Below are 21,567 nucleotides of genomic sequence, written 5' to 3'. Positions count from 1 at the left end.
TGCGTCCCTGGGTGGGCTCGAACCACCAACCTTTCGGTTAACAGCCGAACGCGCTAACCGATTGCGCCACAGAGACAACGCTGTCGACTACTCGACCGCGTCTCCCTACGAGGCATGCGCGGCCCGCTCCCGCGGAGGGCACTGCGCCGGCGCACGAAGGGCGCGACTCGGGGCGGAGTTATAGTGTGAGCAAACTCTCTGCCGTCGCCGAAATAGCTCAGTTGGGAGAGCGTTAGACTGAAGATCTAAAGGTCCCTGGTTCGCTCCCGGGTTTCGGCAGGTGTTTTGGTTTGGGGACTTTTCCTCCCCGTAAATGTAAGTGGAATTTATTACACTCTCGTAGGGTGCCGGTATTGCCCCAGAAACTAATCTTAAGGGTTCCTTCAATATCCCTTGAACATGTATCTTTGCTGCTTGCTTACATCCTTTACCTGTTTCCATTCTGGAAAAACATGTGTTCTCTGTAACTGTTTCTTTCTCTCCCATCTTTTTTTTTTTTGGCTTTTTGGGTCACACCCGGCGATGCTCAGGGGTTGGTTACTCCTGGCTCATGCACTCAGTAATTACTCCTGGCGGTGGTCAGTCTCCCCTCTTATCTTTTTAAGCAAGTTTCAATAAAAACTATCTTGCTTCATCAAAATAAATTCTTTTCTATTATTGTAATGTCTCAGCATGCTCAAAAATGAAATCCAAGTGTCCTTCCTGTGATGAATAAACAGAGTCCCCGTGGCCTGTCACTGCCATCTCTGCACAGCTGTCGGCCTCTCCCTGGCCAATTATTTTCAAACCCATTCCACACATGCCATTTCAAACTCTGCTCAGCACATGTCCTGAAAGAGGAGGGTTATGCTGCAATTGTTTCCCTGGGGTCCCACTCAGCGGTGCTCAGGGATCTCTCCTGGAGGGATCTGAGGGACCTTACACAGTGGTGGGGATTAAAGCAGGGTTGGCTGAATGCAAACCAAGAGCCCTCACCCCTGTATTATCTCTCTGGCCCCAAGGTTTTGAAATATATGCCCATATTTTTTTGGGGGGAAAAAAAAAGACTATGGTGGAAACTTGCTAAACAATTGAACATCCAGTGAAAATACTGGTTAAAGTAACTTCTTTTTTGGGGGGTCACTCCTGGCTCATGCACTCAGGAATTACTCCTGGTGGTGCTCGGGGACCATGTGGGATGCTGGGAATCAAACTCAGGTCGGCTGCATGCATGGCAACTGCCCTACCCGCTGTGCTATCTCTTTAGCCTTAAGAGTTTAACTTTGACATCCCTGCTCTGTACCCTTTTTTTTTTCCCCAATCACACCATCATATCTGATGATGCACAAGGGTTACTCCTGGCGGTGCTGGGGGACCACATGGGGTGCTGGGACTCGAACCTGGGTTGGTCCACATGCAAGGCAAACGCCCTACCCACTATACTGTATCTCTAGCCCCTTAGATACCCTTTTTATGCATTGGGGAAACTCAGGCTTACAAGTCCAGGTGAGTGGAGCAATTTGTAACTGGTTTGCCAGGTGCATGGCAGTTACCCCACAGGGACCCAGAGGCTGGGTAGGTGTAGGTCAGGGTCCCCCCTGCCCGCCCCCACAACAAGCCCCCCTAAAGCTGTGCCAACGCATCCCACCAGTCTGAAATGGCCCTTCCTGGGTTTGTGACTTCATGTTAGTAGCCTGTGCTTGAGTGCCTGCTGCACAGAAAGCGCCTACATAGCCCCCAGGCTCACCCCACATCAGCCAGCAGTTGAACCGTGATTGACACCCAAGCTGTGCTCCAGTCCCCTGGCCCCTGAATGTCCCTGAGGGGGTGGTCCCTGATTAACACAGACAATTGTCCGATGGCAACAGCCGGAGCGCCCCCAAGAGCCCATGACAAGCAAAGACACTTCAAAGAGGTGGAGGAGGTAGGGTGGCACATGTGCAGTCACTCTGCAGTGACCCTCTCTGTGTGAGGGTTGGGGGGGGGGGGCAAACCCGATTAGGAACCTGGGGCGTGCAGGGAAATGGGGGACGCCGTGTTTCTGGAGACGCTGGTGAGTCGAGATGGGGGTGCCAGAGGGCAAAGAAGGAGTTGGGGGGGGTGAGGAGGGGGTAGGGTGAAGAGAGGAGGGGCTGATAGGAAGTGGGGGGAAGAGCAGAGGCTGGAGGGAGGGGGGGAGGAGGAAAGTTGGGGGGGAGCAGGGAGGCCACCAGGTTAGATCCCGAGCCTGCAGGATCCCTGAGCACAGCCAGGAGTAAACTCTGAGGTGTGTCCCCCCAAAACACAAAACCACAACCCACAGCTCTTCAGGAAAGATGGTGTGGGTGACGAGAGGTGTGGGTGAGAAGACCCGGCCCCCTGCTTCCTGGGGCTTGCTTCAGTTAGGGAGGAGAGGGGGTGAAGTGCAGGGGTGCTGCACCGGACAACAAAGCCCCACTCGGTGCAGACACAGGCGTGTTTCTGCACTGGCAGAGGGGGTGGGGGGTGGTCTTCAGCCTCCAGTGCATAGATGGGGGATGTTGCCGGCACCCCGTACTGTGAACGGCCCGGCCGTAAGACCAAGCCCAGGGTCAGCCATGCTGGGTGTTGGGGAGAGGCCCGGTTCTGTGGTGAAGGATTGTGGGCATCCACCGGTCGAGGCTGGGGTGCCCCCTGCTGCTCCAAGGGTGCTGGGATGAGGGGGGACACCTCTTGTGGTTCTGAAAACAGCTGCTATACCCGCTTCCGCCTTCTCAGGATCTTCTAGCGCACTCCCCATCCGACAGGTCGGCCGGGCCAAAGGGGCGTCTTCCTAGCCCACTGTCCAGCAGCCAGTGGAGTATCAACAGCCCCGCCCAGAGCGCACCCCAAAGGGGCTATGGGGGGAGGAGGGGCTGGCAGGTGGGTGAGAAAGCTAAGCCGGAAACCGAAACAATATTTAATCCTTAAGAACAGTTCATCCGACGTCAAAGCCAAAAACCACAGGCAGGGCAGCAAAGAAAACGGCATAAAAAAATACTTAACCACGCAGTCCCGGGGCACGTGGCAAGGGGCTCCCCAGGCGCGTAACGTAGGTGGGTCCTCGGGCCGCTGCGCTGGGTCTCCCCTGGCCCCTGATGGTGTCAGCAGCTCCAACGCCCCTCCTCCGAGAGCCCCCCACCCCACGGCACCAAGCACGCGCACACGAGCTAGAATAAACAATCCACGAGCGCGGGTGGGGTGTCTATCAGGATCTCCCGGGAGGGGAGTGGGGGGTCTCGGCAGGCCCATGCCCCGCTCACCCCAGGGTAAACAGACGCCTGTATCCGGGCCACGCGGTGTCACAGGAATCGGGGGCAATGGGGTGATATGAGGTACTGGGGTGCACATCAGGTGGCACCCCCCCGAGGGCCATGGCAGGAGGCCATCGAGGGTGGGTTGCGGGGGGCTAGGGGGAGGCTTCTGGGCTGTTCCCCGACATTCCCGGAGCTGCGCGTGGCGGTCCCGAGGGACTGCGGATTGTCAGACTCTGCCCCGGAACATGCAGACTCGGCAGAGCCTTCCAGAAAGGGAGTCCCGGGGGCAGCAGCAGATGGTGCTGGAAAACAGAACCCAAGGGGTGCCTCCTGCCATGGGGAACCCCCAGGATCTGCATCTACAGCTGAGGTGGCCGGGTGAGGGGAGAGAGCCTGGGGGCGGGGCGGGGGCGCCGGTGGTGGTCGGGAGGGGGGCTGCAGGGCGCGGGCGGGGCAGGTGGCCGGAGCCCACACCCGCAGCCTGGGCCCTCAGCAGCCGCGGCGGCTCCTCTCTTCCAGGAGCTGGTTGTCAAAGATCTCTCTCTCCCTGCAAGACAAAGCGGGGAAGAGGCTTTGCTGAGGGGTCCAGGCACACAAGGGAGGGGGCAGCATGATTAACAGCTGTTTCCTGGAGACAGAGTTCCATGGGGCTGGGGGAGAACCTTGTTTTTGTTTCCTTCTGTGGGGTGCCAGGATCAAACCCGGGTGGCTGGGTGGAAGGCGAGTGCCCTGCCCACTGGGCTATTTCGCAGAATGTTCTGGAGATGCTGGTGGGAGGGTCACGCCCTGCAGAGAATGGGGTTCCTGTATCCCTGAGACCCCTTCAATGACCAGACAGCGGGGAAGGCACTTGCCTTGTACACAACAGACCTAGGTTCAATCCCCGGCACCCCTTAAGGTCCCCCCTGATCCCTGCCAGAGTGATCCCTGAGTGCAAAGCCAGGAAAAAGACGTGAGTGCAGCTGGGTGTGGCCCAAATAGTAAGAAAATAAGAAAAGAAGTGCTGATGGGGTCCGGAGAAACAGTACAGCACGGAGGGCATTTGTCTTGCACTCAGCAAGCCAGGGTTCGATCCCCAGCATCCTATAGGGCCCCCCAGAGCGCCACCAGGAGTGATTCCTGACTGCAGAGCCAGGAGTAAGCCCTGAGCATCACCAGGAATGACCCAAAAGTAAAAAAAAAAAAAAAAAAAAAAAAAGCTGTGTTGATAACAAACAGCTTGTTGGAGTCAGCCCCTCGGTTCCAGAAAATTCTGCTCAGTCAGTGCTACAAGGGACCTCTGCGCCCTCCTGGTATGAACCTGGGCAGGGGTCTTGGCAGCGTGCCCAGTAGAGCCGGCTGGGCCCAGACCCCCACCTGTGTCACTGTCGTCTGCTCCCGCCACGGGTCCTGGCACCCCGCCCAGCACTGGGATTAGGGGCACGGGCTGCCAGAGCAGAGATGTCTTGATCACCCTGTGTCCCGGGACATGGCTGCCAGCAGGCTGGGGCCTAGGCGTCTGCGTCCCCGTCTGTCTGCCCCAACCCCACGATCCACTCTGGAAACTCCACTCTGGCAAAGCCGTGGGGAGCCCCGCTGGGGTGTCATGGCTCGGAGGGGCTCTCCCCAAGGAAGGGCGCGAGAGAGACAGGGGACAGGTGAGCCCGTCAGGGCCCAGCGCTACCGGTAGCCGAGCGAGGGTCCCTTGATGTACTTCTCCTCGGCCGTCTTGTAGTCCACAGCGTCCACGGCAGAGATGGCACATATGACCGCCTGGAGGAGGCACAGTACTGAGCAACAGTTCGGGCTGCAGAGACACCCCTGTACCTCAATTCTGGCGGTCTCGAGGTTTGGGTGGTACCGAACAGGAACGTGCACACCCACGCACAACCACATACATACAACCACATACATTCTTGCACACACACATCATGGGAAGCAGATTTATCATATTAACAAATATTGGTGGAGAAGAGCAGAGAGACAGTACAGTGGGGAGGGATCTGCCTTGCACACGGCTGACCTGGGTTTGATCCCATATGGTCCCGGACTCCCGCCAGGAATACTTACTCAGTGAAGAGCCAGGAGTAAGGCCTGAGCACTTCTGGGTACAGCACAAAACCCAAAATGTTATATACATATATAACACTGTCACTGTCATCCCATTGTTCACTGAATTGCTCAAGCGAGCACCGGTAACGTTTCCATTGTGAGACTTCTTGTTATTGTTTTTGGCATATCAAATACGCCATGGGTAGCTTGCCAGGCTCTGCCGTACAGGCGGGATACTCTTGATACCTTGCCAGGCTATCCAAGAGGGACGGAGGAATCAAACCCAGATCGGCCGCAAGCAAGGCAAACACCCTACCCACTGTGCTATTTTTTTTTTTTTTTTTTGCTTTTTGGGTCACACCCAGCGATGCTCAGGGGTTACTCCTGGCTTTGCACTCAGGAATTACTCCTGGCAGTGCTTGGGGGACCATATGGGATGCCGGGGATTGAACCCAGGTCGGCCGCGTGCAAGACAAATGCCCTACCCGCTGTGCTATTGCTCCAGTACATACACACATACATATATATGTATATATATGTATTTATAAGTTATATATATGTTTTTTGCTTTTTGGATCATACCCGGCGGCGATGCACAGGGGTCACTCCTGGCTCTGCACTCAGAAATTACCCCTGGGGGTGCTCAAGAAACCATATGGGATGCTGGGAATCGAACCTGGGTCAGCCGCGTGCAAGGCAAACGCCCTACCCGCTGTGCTATCACTCCTGTCACTGTCACTGTCATCCCGTTGCTCATCGATTTGCTCAAGTGGGCACCAGTAACGTCTCTCATTGAGACTTATTGTTACTGTTTTTGGTATAACCAATATGCCACAGGTAGCTTGCCAGGCTCTGCCAGGCGGGCGCGATACTCTCGGTAGCTTGCCGGGCTCTCTGAGAGGGGCGGAGGAATCAAACACAGGTCGGCTGTGTGAAAGGCGAACGCGCTACCCGCTGTGCTATCACTCTAGCCCCTATACATTATATATATATATATATATTTTCTTCTTTTTGGGTCACACCCAGCAATGCAGAGGTTACTCCTGGCTCTGCACTCAGGAATCACCCCTGGCGGTGCTCAGGGGACCATATGGGATGCTGGGAATCGAACCCGGGTCGGCTGCGTGCAAGGCAAACACCCTACCCGCTGTGCTATTGCTCCAGCCCCTATATTATATACTTTGGGAAAGGCCAGAGAGACAGAGAACAGTGGGCAGGCGCTTGCCTTGCACGCGGCTAACCTGAGTTCAACCCCTGGCATGTCATGGGAAGCAGATTTATCATATTAACGAATATTGGTGGAGAAGAGCAGAGAGTGCCCTGAACCCCCTATCAGGAGTGCTCACCGAGCTCAGTGCCAGGAGTAAGCTCTAAGCACTGCTGGCTGTGGCCCCAGAATGAAGAGACTAAGAAAGGACTGAGCTGTGACCTCCACCCCACCCACTGTGGCCAGTGGCCAGTGGCAGAAGAGCACACATGCCCCCTTGGTTTCTGCCCCCACCACTCCACCCCACCCAGCCCCACCCCTGCCGCACAGGCCCCGCCCCCATAGCCCAGGCCCCGCCCCCCATCACAGCCCCGGCCCCGCCCCTCACCTCCGGCAGCAGCACGTCGAGGATGAAGCGGATCCGGTCCCCGTTGATGCGCGCCAGCAGCCCGGGGCCCGCGTCGCGGCACACGCCCTGCAGGTACTTCACCACCAGGTCCAGCTGGGCCTCGTCCTCCAAGTACGTCTCCACGCACGTCACACACTGGGCCGAGCTCAGGAAGGTCTTCAGCCACCGCGACTGCTTGCGGTTCTTGAGGATGTCACGCAGGTGGCCCTCGGCGCCCCGCGCCTTCACGATGTACTCCACCAGCTTCTGGTTGGCGCGGTCGCGGGCGGCGCGGGAGCGGTCGGGGAGCACCTTCCGGCACGGGGGCCGCCGGCCCCACGGGCTCCCCTCCGCTGGCTCCTCGGGGGCCCCCGCGCTCAGCGGCGGGAAGCGGGTCCCCAGGACGTCCCGCTGGATGGACTTGCGCACGGGGTAGCCTGCGCGGAGGGACGCTGTGTGGGGGAGGGGCCCCCCAGGTCCCGGGGAGACCCTCTTCCTCCCACGGGCCCCTCGTCCCAACTTTGCCAGCTTCCAGTCTGCAGTTCTTGGACATGGAGAATGGGGGTGCAGCAGAACCCCCAGATGCATGGGGCTTGTGGAGTCATGGATATGGCCCAGCCAGGAGGGTGGGGAGCTGCAGAGTCCGCTACCAGCAGACCCCGAAAACTGGCTGGGTCAGGAGCCCACAGCTTCTTAAGGATGGGGAACCCCCTGCCCCCCGCCCCTTCACAAAGGGTGCAGCCACTTACTGATGTCAGCAGCGTAGTACTCCAGGAAAGAGCCGGAGAAGGAGCCGCAGCCTGTGGGGGGGGGAGCATCCAGGCTCACGCTAAGGTGGGCACCAAGTCCCACACGGACGGGGATGCCCTTGCCTGCCCCCAGCCACGGGAGCAGCGGGTCAGCAGGAGGGGTCGTGGGAGCCCAATGCAGGAGTTAGAAACACGGCCCTCGGAGCAAGTTGAGGGGTCTGCAGGGAGCCCACTCAGTGCCCCACCTGTCACTAGCACCCCCACCCGTCACTCAGCACCCCCACCAGCACTAAGCATCCCACCCGTCACTCAGCACCCCCACCCGTCACTCAGCACCCCTACCTGCCACCCAGGCCCACCACCTGTCACTCAGGCCCCACCTATCACTCAGCCCTCCTGTCACAGACTCACCCCATTACTCAGCCCCCTCCACAGACCCACCTCGTTCCTCAGGACCTTCCCGTCACTCAGTCCCCCATCAAAGACCCACCCCCATCACTCAGCACCCGCAGCCCAGGCACAGACACCCTTCAAGTGGACAAGCAGGAAGGAGCCCCGAGTCGCACCCCAGAGTGTTTTGGCACTGAGTCCGGGGGACACTGATCTAAAGGTCCCTTACAGGCAGATAGCTGGGACAGACAGACGGGACGGACAGACAGGACGGACAGACAGGACGGGAGAAGGAGGGGACTCTGGCCGGAAGGAAATGCTCAGCCACCCTCCACTACCTGCATGGAGGCCCTGAGCCCCTCACCCTCCCACCTATCCCCTGCCCTGGGCCCCCCACCCCGCAGCGCACATACCCAGGCGGACCCTGTAGTCGGTGATGAGGGACACGCACCAGCCAATGGCCTGCTCGAATTCCTCCTTGGCCTCAGTCTAGGGGGGCAGACGGCAGCCTCAGTGGGGCCCCCTGGAGCACCTCCCGCATCTACGGCCCCTGAGTGTGGTGCTGGGCCGGAGCTCGGGCTCTGCTGGCCGGAGGGGACGCCCGCCTTGGGCCCCCGGCACCGGCACTGCAGGGCCCTGAGCGCTGCTGGGTGCGATAAAAAAAAAAAGTCTCCAGGGGCTAGAGCGATAGCACAGCGGGTAGGGCGTTTGCCTTGCACGCGGCCGACCCGGGTTCGATTCCCAGCATCCCATATGGTCCCCTGAGCACGGCCAGGGGTGATTCTTGAGTGCAGAGCCAGGAGTAACCCCTGTGCATCGCCAGGTGTGACCCAAAAAAAGAAAAAAAAAAAAAGTCTCCAAAGGGAGGAGGCCCAGAAAGGGTTCAGGAACAGAAGAGCCCCCCAATAGAGGGTGAGTCCCGGGTGCCGGTGAGGCCCGACACCCACGTCACGGCACACACAAGTCACGTGCAGGGAAGGCAAGACCCCAAGAGGCACCCCCCAGAAAGGCCCTGCGCCCACTGCACTGGGCCCCTGGGGGGGGGGGGCAGGCGGTGACCCAGGCCCCCTCCGGCCGGGGATCACGGCAGCCTCCTGCCCTGGTTCCCAAACACACACTCAACCCCACCTGCCCCCCAAGGCTGAGAGTGCCCAGGCCGTGTGGTCAACGGCAGCCCCAGGCCCCCCAGAGCAGAGCACTGACCTGGTCAGGGCGGCGGGACAAGATGTGTGGGGTAGCCTCCCCCTAACCATCCCCCAGCTTCACTCACGACCCCCCACCGCGAGCAGAGGGGGCGTGTCTGCGGGACCCCATCTACCCGGTCCTTGCCATGCCCGGCAGTGCTCAGGGATGATTCCTGGCGGGGCTCGGGGACTCTAATGGGGTGCTGGGCACTGAACCCGGGTCAGCCGCGTGCAAGGCCAGTGCCCTCCCTGCTTCCTGTCCCTCTGGCCCCGCACCCACTCAGTCTGGGGGTGGATTCACGGGGACGGGGGGCTAGTCCAAGCTCTGCAAAGCCTGCGCTGGGCTTTGTGAGCTGAGCAGCCACCCAGCCCGTCCCCCCACGAGGGGGATGTGACGGGACACCAGGGCCTGCCACTGGCCAGCCCGAGTCCCGCATGGGCCACTCCACCGTCCCGCACACCCACGGCTGCACCAGTCAGCGCCCCCCCACCTACCAGCAGGGCTTGCTTCTCCTTGCAGTCAAAGTGCTTCAGCCTCCGCAGGGACACGGCGATGCTGAGGGCAGCGGGCAGCAGCCTGAATACGCGGCGCTCGCGGACAGAGACCGCCCGCCCGGGGGAGGGGAGGGGGTGCACGGTGCACCCCAGGACTCACACAGGCCCGGGGGAACCCAGCTGGGTCTCAGCTCCCCCCACCCCGCCCCCGCCCGTGAACAGTCCCACAAGCCTGTACCCTCGGCCCTTGGGGTCCATGTCGCCCTCGATGAAGAGCACGCTGGCCTTCCGGTCCCGGCGCCGGATGCTTTTGACCTGCGGCGGTGCCCAGACAGCCAAGTGAGGAAGGGGAGTGGCGGGTGGCACTTTGTCAAGACCCTCACGAAACCCTCACAATGTGGCAAGGCATGGGCGTTCACCCTGGGCTTCATCCCCGGCACCCCACAGGGTTCCCCCAGCCCCACCAGGAGTGACCCCTGAGCACTGTTGGGTGTAGCCCCCCAAACAAAAGCCCTGCATGTTGTCTGCACAAGACAGACAAGGAGCAAAGCCCCGCGTGGCTGTTGGGGGGTGGGTTGGGGCTGGGGGACCCTGCTTTGTTGCCACCTGCATGTCTGGGCTGGAGGGGAGGGAGCCCAGGTGTGGGTGCCGGAGGCATGCCCCAAAGTGACAGTGCACCCCCCACACACCTTGAACGCATCTGGCCCCGCACTGAATAGGGGGGTCCAGTCTCTGTGGCGGCCAGGCCACCTCCCCCCAAAACTCGGACACTGACATAGGACGCCCACTGCAGCCAGGGGGACACTGACCCCCCTAACTCTGCTCCGGGGGGTTCTGGCCATGCACCCCCAGGATACCAGACAACAGAAGCACCACACACGCTCAGAAAGGCGGCTCAGAGTGCAGGGTGGATCCCCAACACCTCTGCCCCCCATGCCAGGAGCAATCCCCCCAAGCACCAGGAGTAGCCTTTCCGGGGAATCATCCAGAGAGCCCCCCCCCAAAACAAAGACATCCCCCCAAGTCAACAAAGATCCCTGATAATAAAGCAACTGAAGGGCCACACAGGGTTGCAGCAACGTGAGCCGTTTCCGGGGTGAGAAGCAGACACACCTGGCTTCAGGGGACAGGTCCCCCGCATCTGAGGCCCTGCGGGACCCTGCTGACCCTCACCCCCCACCCCCAGATGGGGCGCGCTCTTACCACCGCTGGCCAAAAGGGGTATTTTTGGTACTTGAGCCAGACCAGCATTCCAACCTCAAACGAGCGGGGTTCTAGAACGAGGAAGGGTGGAAGGACAGACGGAGAACCAGGAACAAACAGAGATAAGGGGCGCGAAGCCCCAGCCCCCAGAACCCTGCCCCTGCGGGATTTACGACCCATACACTGCGGGGGGCTGTGGGCACCTCCAAGCCGAGACATGGAGAGGGTTTACGAGCCACCCTCCATAACCCCAGCCCCACACCAAGGCCACGGGTGGCCAGATGTGAGATTTGGGACTGTGACCCCATGGGGGGCCGCCAGGTGGGGACACAGGGAAGCAGAGAACCGGGGGACCCTGACACCCGAGGCGTCTCTGTTATCCAAGAAAAAAAGGCAGGGCTGGGGATCATGCTTGGAGCTCCACCCCCAGACCCCCAGATTTTGCTTTTTGAACCACACCTGACAGTGCTCAGGGCTGACTCCTGGCTCTATGCTCGGGGACCACTCCCGGCGGGGCTTGGGGGACCCCATGGGGTGCTAGAGATCGAACCCAGGTGGGTGGAGTGCAAGGCCAACGCCCTCCCCACTGGACTATCGCTTCCCCAAATTGTGGGTTTAATGCCACCCCAGTGGTACTTGGGGAAAACAGCCTGTTCCATGATTAGGGGTCAAGCCCAGTGGTATTCAGGGTGCCAGGAGGGTGTCCGGGCTTGAACCCAACTGCCACAAAGCATCACTCCGGCCCTTTGACCTTTTTTGTCTATGCCGAAAAAAAAAAAATCCAGTTTTTGGTCCACACCCAGCAATGCTCAGGGGTTACTCCTGGCTCTGCACGAAGGACTCCCTCCTGGCGACGCCTGGGGGACCCTATGGAAAACTGGGGATCAAACCCGGGTCGGCCCTGTGCAAGGCAAGCGCTTTACTAGCTGTACTATCGCTCCGGTCCTTGAAATTAATTTTGTAAAACAAAATCTCGGCACCTAAATTTATAAGAGGATAACGGGGTTGGAGAGAGAGTACAGTGGGGAGGGCGCTCGCCTTGCCCGAGACCGATTCCGGTTCAATCCCCGGCATCCCAGACAGGGCCCGGAGCACCAACTGGGGTGACCCCTGAGCGCAGAGCCAGGAGTCAGCCCTGACTGCAACAGAGCAAAACTCACCCAAGGAACAAAGCTGACGGTGACACAGTTCCTGCATTCAATGTGCCAATTCCAACCCCACCCCCGGCGCCACCATCCTTCCACCAGGACCCACCGGGCCCTCCTCGGCAAATCTTTCTCTCTCCTGTAAATTTACTGACTATAGCTCGGGTCGTTAGTCAAGTCCTCCGGCACCCGGTCCCCCAGCTGGTGGCCGCTGTTCCCCACCCTGGCGGTCGCCCGCATCTCAGCTGCACATGGGAGTCTTTTCTTTCACCTTCCGGAGACCCCTCCATTCTCTCCCCGCCAGAGATGCTGTCTTTCTTTCTTTTTTCTCTTTCGGTTTTGATTTTGGAGCCATACCCAATGGTGCCCGGGTGCCTGGCTCTGTGCCTGCCCTGGTGGGGTGCGGGGGACCCTAAGCAGTGCCAGGGACGGCAAGGCCAGCACCTCCCTGCTCAGGGCCCAGGGCCCTGTGTTCTTAAGAACGCGTCTCTCTATTTCACTGCACAGACAGAGGTGGGGGACAGCTGCCTGCACCAAGGCCCAAGTTGGGGTCCCCACGGCTAGGCACTGCTGCCCGAGAGATCTGGGGCATTGGGAGGGAGACAGAGCTCAAATACAGAAGGTTTTCCAGACAAAAGGGCCTGAGTAAGAGCTGACAGCACAGCACGGAAGGCATGGCCTTGCACAACCCGGGTTCGATCCCATCCCAGGCATCCCACGGGGTCCCCGAGTTCCCTGAGCACAGAACCAGGAGTCAGCCTTGAGCACCACTGGGTGTGGCAAAAAAAAACAAAGAAGAGGAGGCTCCAAGGGCTGGACGCAGCTTTGCAGGCTGGAGGGGCCCTGAGCACCACTGTGTGAGCCCCTGAACCAACACAACTGCAAAGAAAGACGGACTCTCTCCAAGGAAGGTCGGAGCCCCGATTCTCTCCAGGTCCCCCGGCACTACAGCAGCTCTGCTCGGGGCCCTGGTCCCTCGGGGATGCTTCACTGTCCTGCCTGTGAGGGTTCCCTCAGTGGGCCCCCCAGCCCCCGTACCATGATATAAAAGGATTCTGGGCGGCTCCTCGTCGTCCTCCTCTTCCTCCAGGAGAGACTGAATCGAGCTCAGCTCCATGGACTCCACGCAGGACGGCCAGTCAGCTACAGAAAGTGGGGGGGGACAGCGGGGCCGGTCACTGGGCCGCCTGGGCTCACCCCTGCGGGCCACCTGCATGGGTGAGCGGGCAGGGAATCCCTTCCCAGACATCACGCTCCATGACAAAGGACAACTTGGGAGCCCAGGGAGAGGGGCCAGAGAAAGGAGACAGGCTGGGTGGAGGGGGGCTGTGGAGCACCAGGGGGCGATGACCACCGTCCCCACGCCCCTGAGCCGACATGTCTGTGGTTGACCACAGCTGGTCATGCAGAAATAAGGGACAGGCCCAGTCAGCTGAAGGGGCCCAGGGCAGAGGCAGGAGGGGCAGGGGCGGGTGCACTGCTGCAGGCTCCTTCCTGCGGACACACCTGCGGGGTTCCATGCGTGCATGAGTCACCCCAAAGTGAGCCGAGGGAGTGGCCCTGCTCAGCGCCTGCCGGGAATAGCTGGGACTCCCAGCAACAACCCAAACCACACACACCCCCATTCCCCTGCCCCAGCAAAAAAAATTAATAAATAAAGCCAGGGCCAGAGCGATGGGACAGTAAGAGGGCACTGGCCTTGCATGCGGCCCTTCCCCGAACCCCAGAAGGGGCCCCGAGCACCGCCAGGAGTGATCTGAGTGCAGAGCCAGGAGTAAACAAACCCCAGGCACCACCGGGTGTGGCCCCCAAACCGAAAGTAAAATACAGAAACCCCAAATCCCAGAGCGGCCAGGCACAGAGGCCCCAGGTCCATTTAGGGCAGGGGGGTGACTCCTGGGGGGATCGGAGAGAGGTCTGGAATGCAGCCCCCTCCCCCCACCTTTACCTCCCTCCAGCTTCTCGGGGGCCGGGGGCCCCGGGCTCGGCGGGCTGTGTGGGGGGGTGCAGGCTTTCGCCTCCGGCTCGGTGGACAGTGCCGGCTCGGGCTCTCGGCTGCTGTCCAGGCGCAGTCGCTTGGGGGGTCCAGCTCCGGACTCTGGGGGCCCCGTGGGGTCCCCTGAAGGCAACTCGCAGTCACAGTCTGGGGCGCTGGCCCTAGGAGGCGAGCAGGGGGCAGCGGGAAGGTCCGAGGGGGGCCGGTCTGCCCCGGGGGGCTGCGGGCTCTCCGGCTCCCTGCTGGGGTCCGAGGGGCACTGGGGATCCTCTTCCCAAGGAGCTGAGCCCGCCGGGTCCTGCCGCGCCGGGTCCTGCTCCCCAGCGCCAAGCCCAGCTGCGTCCCCCCTCGCGGTGGCGGTGTCAGTGACAGCTTCGGGGGCCAGGGGGGTCCCGGCGTCCTCCGGAGCTCCTGCCTCCCGAGGGCTGGGGGTGCTGGGGTTCAGAAGGTCCAGTGCCACCCGAAGGGAGCGCCGGTAGGTCAGTTCCTCCACGGGCGTGCTGGGCACAGCGTCCGGCGAGGCTGCGGCGTGCAGGGGAGACATGGGCGGGCGCCGTGAGCCAGCCGCACCCCCACCTCTGGCCTGCCCAGGGCCTCCCCCACAGGCCAGCTCTCCCACGGTGCTGTCATCTGGTCATCCAAGCGGGGACCCCCACAGCCCCATTGGGGCAAGGAAGAAAAGGCCACAGCGGGAGTGGGGGTTGGGACGGGGCAAAGGCCAAACCATGCAAAGGGGGGGGGGGTCTCACTAGCTCCAGTTCCAGAATCTAAGCTTCGGGTTCCCGCAAGGGGTTGGGACTGCATCTGGGAGGCCTCTGGGAACATTTGGGTTGGGGCCCCTGAGGGTCCTCCTGTCGCTGCCTTGGGGAAGGCTACCACCCCCACCCCCAGCCTCATTCCCCCCCCTGCACCCCCATGCCCAGGAAGGAGGGGGAAATTAGAAAGTCTAAAGGAAGCAGTTGAGTTTTTCCTTCCCCTCCTGAGCCACTAATCTGTGGGCCAGTGAACAAAGGGGAGAGGGGGGAGGTGGGGGGAGGGGTGCCCAATCTGCTCTCACCCAGCGAGGAGGCGATGTCTTCGATTCGAGAGCGGCTCAGGGTCTGCACCGCCGAGCTCTTCACCTTAAGTCTGGAGGGGACAGACACCACCATGACGAGTGCCCCAAAAGGGTCACGGGGAACTGCCCGGTCGGGGCCCCGAATTCAATTTTCTTCCTTCGCGATCCTTCTTTGCCATCCACCCCCGGCCCCGAATCCCAGCCGAGGAGGGCTTCAGGCCATGCCTGGACTGTGCTCAGAAGCCACTACCCTCACTGCAGGGGCAGTGCCAGGCAAGCCCCCACCCCGCTGCCCCACCGCGCCAGCCCCCACGGTGCAGCCTCTAAACACTGCATCATCTACCCTTTCCCCTAGAAGGATTGATAGGGGTGTATCAGCGTTATAAAGATTAAGGCAAGGAGAGAATAATTTTTTGTTGTTGTTTGGGTCACACCCGGCAATGCACAGGGGTTACTCCTGGCTCTGCACTCAGGAATTACCCCTGGCAGTGCTCAGGGGACCATATGGGATGCTGGAGATCGAACTCGGATTGACCGCATGTAAGGCAAACAAACGCCCTCCTCGCTGTGCCACTGCTCCAGCCCCGAAAGAATAATTTTTAAAATAAGTGTTATGATACACAAATTTGAAAAAGTCACACAAAAACCATAGGACAAAATCAATTTCACGTCAAAAAGCACCCCCCAATTTTGCTGAATGCGGCACGGGTCTATGGGGAGAGGCAACCAGGAGAGGGAGGGGGGCCGGGATGAGGGGGAGGGTCTCCCACACCACTATTTTTTTGGATAGGTAGTGAGTTACAATTGGCGGGGCTCAGGGTTTATCCCTGGCTCTGTGCTCCATGGGGGGCTGAGGGGTGGTGCCAGGTATCAAACCCGGGTCAGCCATGTGCAGGGCAAGTGCCCTACCTGCTATATGACGACTCCACACCCAGGTCTTGAACCCCTTTTAAAACAAAACGAAAAGACCAGAGCAATAGGACAGCGGGTAGGGCTGCAGACCCGGCACCCCAGAGGACCACCAGGAGTGATTCCTGAGTGCAGAGCCAAGAATAACCCCTGAGCACTGCCGGGTGAGGGCCAAAAAAAAACAGAGAGAGAGAGAGAGAGAGAGAGAGAGAACAGAAGGAGACAGAAAATGTCAGCGTGGCCGCAGAGGTTAAACATGAATCCTAGGGACCGGAGAACCAGGACAGCAGGGAGGGCACTTGCCTTGCACACAGCTGACCGGAAACTGATCCCCAGCACCCCATAAGGGGCACCCCAAAGGGTTCCCCCCATAGGGTCCCCCGAACTCGGCGAAGAGTGATCCCAATGCAAAGTGCAAAGGAGTCAGCCCTGAGCATGGCCAGGTGGGACCCAAAAACCAAATCCAAATGTCTGAAGCTTGGAGGGGAGCCCCCTGCTCACCCAGATTGTTACCTTGTCACCTCGCTGGGATGTACCAGCGGGCAGCTGGGAAGAAGGGCTGGGACCCCCACCGGACAGACATGGGAACTGAGGTCCCAGAGGATAGACGGATAGACAGGAAACTTGGGGGGGGGGTCCAGGATCAGAGACCCCTCGTCTGCCTCTTAAGAGCGGAACCTCCAAGGTGACAGCCCAGCCTGTCACCCAAGTCTCCGGGAACAAAGACATGTTTATCTTTTTTTTTGGGGGGGGGAAGGGGCACATCTGGCGGTGCTCAGGGCTGACTCCTGGCAGGGCCTGGGGGACCCTATGGGACACCGGGGATGGAGCCCGGGTCAGCCACGTGCGAGGCCCTCGCCCTCCCCGCTGGACTACGGCTCCGGCCCCACATAGGTTTGCTTTTGGTTTGGCCTTTGGGGCCATACGTAGTGGGGTATGGGGCAGACTAGAGGTTTTGCGGCCTTCTGAGCTATCTCCCGGGCTGGGGACACAAGTCCTGGGGTGGAACTGTTCCCAGGTGAACCCTAAAGATCCATCACCCCACTGCGTCTGGCGCCTACCCATTTCCAAATGATCACTCCCCCCCACACACCCAAGCTTCTCACGAGCTCCAGCGAAAACTCCAGTTAACAAGCCTTTACAGACAGCTGTTATTCGTTTTTTTTTTTTTTTTTGGGGGGGAAAGAAGGGGGACACACATATCAGAAATCCCATTCAAGAAAAAATAAATTTGTCTGGAGGAACCAAGAGATTTTGGTGAGCTGACTGCAGGCTCGGCACACAGGAAATCCAGGGGCACACAAGAAGACCCCCCCAGCACCCCCAGGGATCAGGGAACCATCCCACAGCACAGAGGAAGGAGCTGCCACCACCCCCAAAAAAATATACGTATTTTTTTTTCTTTTTGGGTCACACTTGGCGATGCACAGGGGTTACTCATGGCTCTGCACTCAGGAATTACCCCTGGCGGTGCTCAGGGGACAATAAGGGATGCTGGGAATCGAACCCAGGTCGGCCAGGTCGGCCGCGTGCAAGGCAAATGCCCTACCCGCTGTGCTATTGCTCCAGCCCCCCCAAAATATTTAACCCCTGCCACACACAAAGCATAAAACAAAATCCACATCTCGACACTTAACTGTTTATCTAGGGAGAGGATTTCAACATTGAGAAAAAATTCCTTTTTCCTCTGAGATTTGGTGAACGTCTCAGGTCTGTCCAAGACCTACATTCAGGAAAAAAAAAACACCAAAAAACAAAAAAAAAGAAGAATCTGCATTACTCAGACTTCAGGACTTACACAAAGCTTGCAAACAGGGCCCCAGGGCAGGGGAGGTGGGGGACACCCTCTCCCCACCACAGCATCACAGGGGAAAAAAACTGAGGCTTGAGGGGTCAGCCAGAGACAGACCAGGCCTGGGTGCTGCACCAGGCAAGTCTCCCTACCGGATTGCTAGAAATTCACGTTCCTGACCTCCCCTCCCCCCCTCCAGCCACCTGCCATTTGCTTAAGGTTGTTTAGATTTTTTTCTTTTCTTTTTTGGGAGTCACACCCAATGGTGCTCAGGGGGTCACTCCTGGCTCTACACTCAGGAATGACTCCTGGCGGCGTTCGGGGGACCCTACGGCATGCCAGGGATCGAACCCAGGTCCACCACGTGCAAGGCAAACAGCCTCCCCGCTGTATATTGCTCAGGCCCCTGGTTTGGGTGGGTTTTTTTTGACATCTGCCTCTGGTTAAACACTGTACCCCCCAGCCCCATGGAGGAGGTGGGGGCAGGGGAAAACTGCCATTTTCAGCAGCCCCAACTTTGTAATCACCCAGGCCTGAGCCCCTCACCGCCAGGCCAGCACACGGGCCTTCTTCCCCCCCCCCCCGACCCCACCCCAAACACGCCGGGTCTCCTGATACAAGAGATTTCCTGTGTCACCCAAAAGCGGTTCGGAATCCCCAGCACGTCTAGGATGCGGTCTTCCTGTCACCTTGGCAGGCCACAAGCGCTTTCTCCACTGGCAGAGGACATACTGGGCATCCATGGTGACAGGCGCCTGTGGGCCAGTCCGGCCCGGCCAGGTCTCACAGGCCAGCCGAGGAGCCCTGCAAGGGAAGGGGCAGGGCTGGTGGTGTTGGTCAGGTCAGAGCGCGTCCCTGTCCCTTGCACTGCACACCCCGGCCCTGGGGAGAGGTCCCCCGGACACTGGGCCCGGGGCCTGGCCAGACTCCTGGGGGGTGGGGGGGGAGGTTCAGGGGTTCATTCTTTGCTTTGCTTTTTTTTTTTTTTTTTAAATAAATAAGACCCAGCCGACTGCCCGCCATCGGGTGAGGATGGATTCCTAAAGCGTTTCTGGGCTCGGATCCTAGCAGAGCCGGGGGCGCAGGGCCTCCCCACCCTCCCCACCCGCCCCTTCGGGTGGCCTGTGGCGGAAAAGGACAGGGACAGCTGCAGAGGCGGTGACCTCATCCAGAAGTCGGTGGGCTCAGAGGCAAAGCAGGGGGGGCGGTGGGGGGGCGGGTCGCGGTAAAGAAGGGGTTCCCTGCAGCAGCGGAGGGGGGCGGGTGTTCCAGCACAGTGAGGGGTGGGGGCAGACACTGCAAAAGAAAGAGGTTCAGCCAGGCGAAGGGGGGTGCAGGCAGCCAAGGGAAGAGCAGAAAGCAGAGGGTGGGACCAGGCACGGGGTGAGGGGGGCGCCCACTGAGCAGAGCTGGAAGGTTCGCAAGGGAGCTAGAGGGGGGAGGGTTTGAGGAAGCAATGGCAGAGGTGGGGGGGGATCAGGCCCTGGAGGGGAGTTCAGTTAGCAGGGAGGATTCCGGCAGTTAGAGAACCCGTGGGCAGAGGGGGCCCGGGGCGCAGTCGGGGCACCGAGAGGTACGGACAGTGGCAAAACAGGGGGTTCAAGCAACAGGAGGGGGGTTCGGTGAGCAGAGCGGGGAGCAGGCAGCGGAGCAGAAGGACCCGTGCGCGGCAGGGGGGCACCGGCGGCTGAGGGGGGCGGCTCACGCAGCACGGACGGGGTCCACGCGGCAGGGCCGGGTCACCGCCCCCGGGGAGCCTTCTTTCGGGGCTCGCCCCTCCCCCCCAGGCCCGGCCCCACCGCCTCGGCGCCGGCCCAGCCTCCCGGCGCGGGGCAACCTCCCGCCGGGCTCACCGGGTGCCCGGCCTGCCCCGCACGGTGTCCGGAGCTCGGGGGGGGGGGGAGGCCGCGGGGGGGCCCAACGGCGGCAGCTCCCGCGCCCGGCGCGCCCGCCCGCGCTCACCGCCGCCGCTGCCGCCGCCGCCGCCGCCGCCACGGGGCGGGGCCGCCTCCGCCCCGCCCCCTACGCCAGCCAATGGCCGCGCGCGCCGGCGCTGGGGCCGCCCCTTCCGGCAGGCGGTTCCCAGAGGCCGGGCACGCGTCGGGAGGCGTTTGCCGCTTGCGGCGGAGTGCGCGGCTTGCGGGGGTGGGGGGGGGGAAAATCCGCCTGGCCGCGCCCCCAGCCCCGCCTCCTCGCCCTCCACAAGTCCGGTGGGATCCTCGGACCCCGCCGTGTGGCGCCCGCGAGCGAGATCCTCCAGAACCTTCCAGAACGTTCCAGAATATTCCAGAACGTTTCCCAAGTGGGTGGGAGGGGGTGTTGCCTGTGCTGGAGTGATTTTCTTCCATCCCAGCAAACACTGTCACACACACACACACACACACACACACACAAAACACAAGAGGGTACTGTGTGTTGGCAAGTCGTTCTTGATGGCTCAGGAGCGACAGAGAGCTAATACCTGTTTGGTTGGCACAGGCATGCAAGCTGCCCAGGGTCAGAGAGACTCCCTCACCCCCACAAAGTCACCTAATGGGCCCTGTTAGGGAACCCTCTTGGCGACAGGTGGACACACATGCCTAACATAATCCGTGGTAGGCAAGACATGACACACACCTGATGCAAATCTCAGGCCGGCAGCAGGTACTCACACGTGGGCCCTGACCTGGGTCTCAGGGGGCATCATGATGGGCCGGGCTGTGCCTCCTCCTGGTTCCGGGAACCCCCAGTCTGAAACACAGCCCGGAAAGGATCCACTGAGGTCCAGAAAGGATCCACGGAGGTGCTGGAGCAATAGGACCGTGGAAAGGCCATTTGCCTTGCAAGAGGCCAGCCCAGGTTCCATCCGCAGCACCCTGTCAGGTCTCCTGGCACCCCCTCGGGAGTGATCTCTGAGCATAGAGCCAGCAGGAAGTCCTGGGCACCGCCCAGATGGTCTGGCCCTAAATAAAAAGAAAGAAGTCTGACCCTTCAGCAGGAAGGAATCTGCTTCTAGAAACTTTCTTGCACGCCTGAGACTCAAGCTCTGGGATAGATAGACATTGCTTGGGCCGCTTACCTTTCCTTCCTCCTTTCTTCAGTAATATGTGAATTATAATAATGACATTTTATGCTATGTCTCTTTGATTTGGGGGGCTGCACCCAGGACTCAGTGCTGACTCGTGGCTCTGTGCTCAGGTATCCCCCACCCATGGCAGGCTTGGGGCAGCATATGGGGTATCAGGGATCAAACCCAAGTTGGCTGCTTGCAAGGCGGATGCCCTCTCTGTTGTACTGTCTCTCCAGCCCATGTATTATTTTTTATCGTATACTGATTTTATGACATGGTGTACTCGTTGAACTCAGGACTTTGCTTATGTAGATGAAACACTTTAGATATGCCACATCTTTGAATTCACAATGAATTTCCCTGTTCTGGCTAAGAAATGCTGATTTGGGAAGATCGGAGAGATAGTATAGCAGGTGAAGTGCTTACCTTACTCGTGGCCAACCCGGGTTCAACCCCTGCCACACCATATGCCGCCCCCCCCCAACTCCCGAGCCCACCAAAAGCGATCCCCCTGAGTACAAAACCAGGAGTAACCTCTGAAGCACCACTGGATGTGGCTCCAATACCAAAAGAAGAAGAAGAAAAGTAATGCTGGTTTTTGGAAAACCCCCAAAAGCCCCATCAGTGCCGATCAGACACCCTGTTGCAATAGCACCCCCACTTCACTCGTGGTGATAGTGACCATGACTCAGAGTTGGTAGTAACAGCCATAAAATGATTTGTGAGGGGCCAAAGAGAT

At 60.0% G+C, this 21,567-nt stretch overlaps 1 protein-coding gene and 2 non-coding genes across 8 annotated transcripts; 1 reads left to right on the top strand and 2 right to left on the bottom strand.

Moving 5' to 3' along the window:
- Positions 1 to 2: 2 nt before the first annotated feature.
- On the bottom strand, positions 3 to 76 carry TRNAN-GUU (transfer RNA asparagine (anticodon GUU)). The gene has a single exon. It is a non-coding gene; the product is annotated as a tRNA-Asn (tRNA).
- Positions 77 to 206: 130 nt separating this feature from the next.
- Positions 207 to 279, top strand: TRNAF-GAA (transfer RNA phenylalanine (anticodon GAA)). Its single transcript has one exon. It is a non-coding gene; the product is annotated as a tRNA-Phe (tRNA).
- Positions 280 to 2,880: 2,601 nt separating this feature from the next.
- PWWP3A (PWWP domain containing 3A, DNA repair factor) lies at positions 2,881 to 19,799 on the bottom strand. 6 transcript variants are annotated; one of them, XM_055127501.1, is made up of 14 exons: positions 19,742 to 19,799; positions 18,469 to 18,583; positions 17,625 to 17,710; positions 15,079 to 15,149; positions 13,974 to 14,543; positions 13,064 to 13,168; positions 10,881 to 10,951; positions 9,916 to 9,992; positions 9,678 to 9,738; positions 8,412 to 8,487; positions 7,609 to 7,659; positions 6,860 to 7,296; positions 4,897 to 4,985; positions 2,881 to 3,780 (listed from the first exon to the last, which is right to left on the bottom strand). In XM_055127501.1, exons 2-14 carry the CDS (start codon positions 18,520 to 18,522, stop codon positions 3,723 to 3,725), a joined length of 1,806 nt encoding a protein of 601 aa, XP_054983476.1. In that variant the 5' UTR covers positions 18,523 to 18,583; positions 19,742 to 19,799; the 3' UTR covers positions 2,881 to 3,722. The 6 variants fall into 6 exon arrangements, with proteins under 6 accessions (XP_054983476.1, XP_054983477.1, XP_054983475.1 ...); XM_055127502.1 differs by having other exon boundaries at positions 18,469 to 18,603; positions 19,742 to 19,782; XM_055127500.1 differs by having other exon boundaries at positions 19,633 to 19,761.
- Between the last annotated feature and the right edge of the window lie 1,768 nt (positions 19,800 to 21,567).

The sequence above is a fragment of the Sorex araneus genome, chromosome 2 (assembly GCF_027595985.1).
Source record: "Sorex araneus isolate mSorAra2 chromosome 2, mSorAra2.pri, whole genome shotgun sequence".
NCBI classification, from domain to species: domain Eukaryota; kingdom Metazoa; phylum Chordata; class Mammalia; order Eulipotyphla; family Soricidae; genus Sorex; species Sorex araneus.
The sequence above is the reverse complement of the archived record's forward strand: the minus strand, read 5'-3'. Positions and strand labels throughout refer to the sequence as shown.

Bases quoted from the DNA above. Each gene is read 5' to 3' on its own strand.
- PWWP3A (XM_055127501.1), bottom strand. From the start codon at position 18,522: ATGGATGCCCAGTATGTCCTCTGCCAGTGGAGAAAGCGCTTGTGGCCT. The intron at 14,544-15,078 runs GTGAGAGCAGAT...TGCACGCCGCAG, and splicing joins AGACATCGCCTCCTCGCTGG to CCTCGCCGGACGCTGTGCCC. The intron at 9,739-9,915 runs GTACAGGCTTGT...CGCTGCCCTCAG, and splicing joins ATGGACCCCAAGGGCCGAGG to CATCGCCGTGTCCCTGCGGA.